The sequence below is a fragment of the Physeter macrocephalus genome, chromosome 14 (assembly GCF_002837175.3).
Source record: "Physeter macrocephalus isolate SW-GA chromosome 14, ASM283717v5, whole genome shotgun sequence".
Classification (NCBI taxonomy): domain Eukaryota; kingdom Metazoa; phylum Chordata; class Mammalia; order Artiodactyla; family Physeteridae; genus Physeter; species Physeter macrocephalus.
The window spans coordinates 25,360,944-25,366,212 of NC_041227.1; the positions used below are offsets into that span (position 1 = coordinate 25,360,944).

The window sequence follows — 5,269 nt, forward strand, 5'->3', positions numbered from 1 at the left end:
TTTATCTTCCAGGCCACTTATCCGTTCTTCTGCCTCAGTTATTCTGCTATTGATTCCTTCTAGAGAATTTTAAATTTCATTTATTGTGTTGTTCATCATCTTTTGTTTGCTCTTTTGTTCTTCTAGGTCCTTGTTAAACATCTCTTGTATTTTCTCCATTCTATTTGCAAGATTTTAGATAATCTTTACAGTCGTTACTCTGAATTTTTCAGGTAGACTGTCTATTTCCTTTTCATTTGTTTGGTCTGGTGGGTTTTTATCTTGCTCCTTCATCTGCTGCACTTCTCTGTCTTCTCATTTTGCTTAACTTACTGTGTTTGGGGTCTCCTTTTCACAGGCTGCGGGTTTGTAGTTCCCATTATTTTTGGTGCCTGCCCCCAGTGGGTAAGGTTTGCTTGTGTAAGCCTCCTGGTTGAGGAGACTTATGCCTGTGTTCTGGTCGGTGGGGCTGGATGTTGCGTTTCTGGTGGGCAGGGCTGCGTCTGGTGGGGCAATACTTTTTTAAAGCATTTTTAAATGCTTTTTATCTTTTCAGACCCTATTTTTACATTTTTTAATGTGGCTACTAGAAAATTAAAAATTACCTACATGATTTGCATCTGTGGTCTGTATCCTGTATCTATTGGAAGCACCACTCTACCAATTTTCTGTTGTCCCACTGGGAATTATGTTGAAAATGCCTTGGCTCAGAGATAGAAGTCATATATCTTCTCCTTTACCCCTCTTCCCTCCTTCATTCCCCCATATTTTTATCTTAAATGGGCTCGTGAATTTAGGTTATGTTCTTCTGTGGAGAAGGTGGACTTGCTCTCTCCACATTCTATTTTGCATATGGTTCTTTCTGTGTGAAAAATCTGTGAAAAAAAAATATGTCTGCTGTTTTCATTCCTGTTACCCCAAGAAAAGCACATAATATGAGAACCATAAATCTTCATTACAGAGGCTTATTTTGGGCCATCCATGGGCCAAATTCAATGTTGTAGTCAGCATTCCTGGTGCTTGCTTTCTCCTGGACATGTAAACTAAAATTCTATCTCTTTCTAGCTCTATCTCCTCTGTGCGTCTCCTGAGAGAATGATAACATTATGTAAACTGTGGGTGCTTAAACAGTGTTTATTGAATGACTGATGATAAAGGAAACAGTTCTATGTCTCAGTTTATAGACAGAAAAGAGAAAGAGGAACTTGGTGTTTTAAAGGAAAGACCCACATCCCTGCTCATCTGCTTCCTCCAGCTCCAGTCATGTTGTCGGCAGTGTCTATGGTGGTGGTGTTGGTGGTGAGGAGTCAGTGGCTGAATCTCTTCTTTTTTTGGTGTCACTCTTGGTAGAAGTAGCAGTGTGTATTATCTTTCCTGCGATCATGGGTTTGGTGGTGGCAGACTTCACAGTGGTGGCAGTTGGGATGACGATGGTGCTGATGTTGGCAAAAGGGTTGACATTTTTGAATTTGGGCAGAAGAGCTAAAATATGATTTTTTGTTTGCATCACAACACTAAAATTCTTGGTAATTTTTAGCACTTTCTGAGAGTCCTCTTCAAGTGTGTGGAGCATTTCATTTTGTATGTAGCTTTTTATCAATCGAACCACTTTTGGTCCAATACAACATTTTTTCTTTTTACATTTATCTACCTCTTTTTCATCCATGGTGCAGTGGTCTTTGCATTTCCCAAAACCCATTACACATCTTCCCAAGCCAAAGTATTCTGCACAAAGAAAAGAGAAAACCAAAGTGCTAAGGTTAATAACTAGATATGATGTTAAAATTGCTGGAGCGAGAGGAATAGAGGCAGAGGGAGTTTGTTAATGCTAAATTTTAAGCACAGTGGTTAGGAATGTTGGTGGAGGCAACTGGCAGGCCAAGCGAGTCTTTGTACACCTCTGAAATCCAAAATAAATCTCTAGTCTCCCTTCATTGAATAATTTAAAAAATCTAAAGAAGAAAAGGGAATGCAATTATTTGCTTCAGGATAAGATTTTAGACCTCTAATCGTAGGCGCTTGTAGAATATCACTATCTCTCCCCATGATCCTAGGAAATACCAACAAGAGTAAAATCTATCATAAAACTAATTCAAGCAAGAATTTTAAAAGAGAATCAATAAGACTATCAGAAGTTCTGGGTTCTTGCCAAACTCAGTGGTCCATGACCTCACTCTTCTTGACAATCACTTGACCTGTGGTTCCTGGAGCATGGTGTTCTATCATTTTCAGCCTCTCTGGACACTATGTCCCTCAGAGGTTTTATTTATTATCATAGCCTTAACCTCATCTCTATGAGATAACTCCCACATTGGTATCTATATCTCTGGATTCCCTGCTTAGAGTAGTACCTCATCTTCATCTGCTGGATGACTTTTCCATCCCATTGTTCCATATATTTCTCTTTTCCAAATCAAGAAGCTTCTCCCTCACTCAACAATTCAACTGATTTTCTATAAAGCACAAGAGATTTATGTAGCACCTAATGTTCACATACATTTCAGTATTGTTTCTCACCGAAGACAACACTGTAAAATTCTTGTATTTTAAGCAGCTACACTGATTAACCCTACTATCTTATGTGGAATTTGAGGCTCAAATTTGACTTTACCCAAGATGACACAGCCATACTGGCTTATATTATAGCCCTTCTCTTAAGGTCCCAAGATAAAAAAAAATAGCAACATCTTTGACTCTTTTTCTTTCCCTTCCTAGACCCATTGCCAATTTAATATCTGGATGATTCTTGTATTTTGAAGCAAGTCTCAATGTTTCTATCTTCTTTTCAAAAAACAGTGGCCAATCCTCTGATTCAGCTTTTTGCCATGATGTGTTTCTAGATCCTCCTATGGGTAATTTGGGGATTTCTAATAAAACAAAGGCTGAGAGAAGGAATGAAATTCTATAAAAATCTGAAAAATTTGAGATGGAGAACATAGACCTGTTTACTGGATCCTGAGAGGAGATTTTCTGAGTGTAAGGGTAAGGACTTCCTCCTTATTATACCAAGGTACAAACTGATAGGAACCTTTACTTCAAGAGATAGTTTAAATTAGAAAAAGAGCAAAAATGAGGTAGACTTGGCATGAGTCCCAGATGACAACTATTAGAGGGCAGGAAGGCAGTTTTATATGTTGGATAATTTCTGAGTACACAAACAACACCCTACTTTCTCTGTAGCTTCCTGTGTTTCCCCATCAGACACAGTCTGGGGTTGGAGCCTATGGGGATATGTGGGGGATGGTGTATGACTGATGCAATACATAAACTTTTCAGCCATATCTTGGGCATCTCATTTTTTAGCTTCTCTTTGGGTTCCCATTATCATGGACAGCCAAATTCCTGCTTTCTCAAACCGCTCCCTCTTAAACCTAGGATTTCACATTACCTGTGTTCACCTGGTACTGTAGCGTGAGGCTGGCAAAGATAGGAAAAAGGAGCTTCATGGCTTGGTGCCAGAGAGGAAGCCTTGGATCTGGGTTCGTGGTCTTGAGCTCCAGCCTTTATTGGCATCTTCTTGGCCTTAGGCTATGAGCAGTAAAGTGCAGCCAAACCTCACAGCAATTGTGTTTTCTATGATTCTGTTTGAGAATAGCCTTTCCTGAACACCTCATGCAACAAATTTCCTGTTCTTGATCCTTGGGGGGAAATATAAGACACATAAGATATGAAAGAAAATCCAAACCCTTTACACCTCTCCTTCTTAAGGTTTATTCAGGGCAAGAGTAATACATCTGCTTCACTATTTGTGAGCCTAGTTTTGCCTAAGGCATTTAGTGTATGAGATTCAGAAGAGCAGAACTTCCTATAACCATAGACTCCTGGAGGATAGTGACTCTGTCTTTTTTGTACTCTTGTTTCCAATGGCCAGTATGGGTACTGAATCAGCATAAGAACTCAATACATGTTTGTTGAATGAGTTTGTGGGAGGCAGTTCTTGGCATAACTAACTTCTTAAAAAAACGAGATATAATTAATATATAATATTATATTAATTTCAAGTGTATATCATAAGGATTCAATATTTGTATATATCCTCAGAAGTGGAATTGCTGGATTATATGGTAGTTCTATTTTTATTTTTTTGAGGAACCTCCATATTATTTGTAGAGTGAACCAGTTTACATTCCTACCAACAGTATACATAGGTTCCCTTTTCTCCTCACCTTGTACATTCTTGCCAACACCTCTCTCATCTTCTTGATGATAGACATTCTAACAAGTGTGAGGTGATATCTCATCATGGTTTTGATTTGCATTTTCCTGGTGATTAGTGATGTTGAACATCTTTTTATGTACCTGTTGGACGTCTGTATGTCTTCTTTGGAAAAATGTCTATTCAGATCAATTTTTTAATTGATTTTTTTTTGCTATTGAATTGTATGAGTTCTTTATATGTTGATAATTCAGATATTAACCTCTTATCAGATATATGATTTGCAAACATTTTCTCCCATTTGGTAGGTTGCCTTTTCATTTTGTTGATGATATTCTTTGCTGTGCAGAAGTGTTTTAGTTTGTTGTACTCCCACCTGTTTATTTTTGCTTCTGTTAACTTTGCTTTTGGTGTCAAATCTAAAAAAATCATCGCCAAGACTGATATTAAGGAGCTTACTGCCTATATTTTCTTCATGGGGTTTGATGGTTTTAGGTTTTACATTCAGATCTTTAATCCATTTTGAGTTAATTTTTGTGTATGATGTAAGATAATGGTCCAGTTTCATTCTTTTGCATGTTGTTGTCCAGTTTTCTCAACACCATCAATTAAAGAGGATGTCCTTGGGGGCTTCCCTGGTGGCGCAGTGGTTGTGCGTCCGCCTGCCGATGCAGAGGTAACAATATGTTCATTAAAAATATGAACTTGGGGCTTCCCTGGTGGCGCAGTGGTTGCGCGTCCGCCGGCCGATGCAGGAGAACCGGGTTCGGGCCCCGGTCTGGGAGGATCCCACGTGCCGCGGAGCGGCTGGGCCAGTGAGCCATGGCCGCTGGGCCTGCGCGTCCGGAGCCTGTGCTCCGCAACGGGAGAGGCCACAGCAGAGGGAGGCCCGCATACCGCAAAAAAAAAAAAAAAAAAAAAAAAAAAAAGAGGATGTCCTTTCCCCATTATATATTCTTGGCTCCTTTGTAGTAAATTAATTGGCCATATATGTGTGGTTTTATTTCTGGGCTCTCTATTCTTTCTGTTCAATCGATCTACATGTCTGTTTTTATGCCAATGCAGTACTGTTTTGATTACTATAGATTTGTAATGTATTTTGAAATCAGGGAGTGTAATACATCCAACTTTGTT

At 39.0% G+C, this 5,269-nt stretch overlaps 1 protein-coding gene across 1 annotated transcript; it reads right to left on the reverse strand.

Annotated features, from left to right (window-relative positions):
* Positions 1 to 1,258: 1,258 nt before the first annotated feature.
* DEFB129 (defensin beta 129) lies at positions 1,259 to 3,425 on the reverse strand. Its single transcript, XM_007130902.2, has 2 exons — positions 3,368 to 3,425; positions 1,259 to 1,704 (listed from the first exon to the last, which is right to left on the reverse strand). The coding sequence occupies exons 1-2, from the start codon at positions 3,423 to 3,425 to the stop codon at positions 1,259 to 1,261; spliced, it is 504 nt and encodes a 167-aa protein (XP_007130964.2).
* Between the last annotated feature and the right edge of the window lie 1,844 nt (positions 3,426 to 5,269).

Coding starts and splice junctions, on each gene's coding strand:
- DEFB129 (XM_007130902.2), bottom strand. CDS start 3,425: ATGAAGCTCCTTTTTCCTATCTTTGCCAGCCTCACGCTACAGTACCAG. Junction 1,705..3,367: donor ACAGTACCAGGTGAACACAG/GTAATGTGAAAT, acceptor TTCTTTGTGCAG/AATACTTTGGCTTGGGAAGA.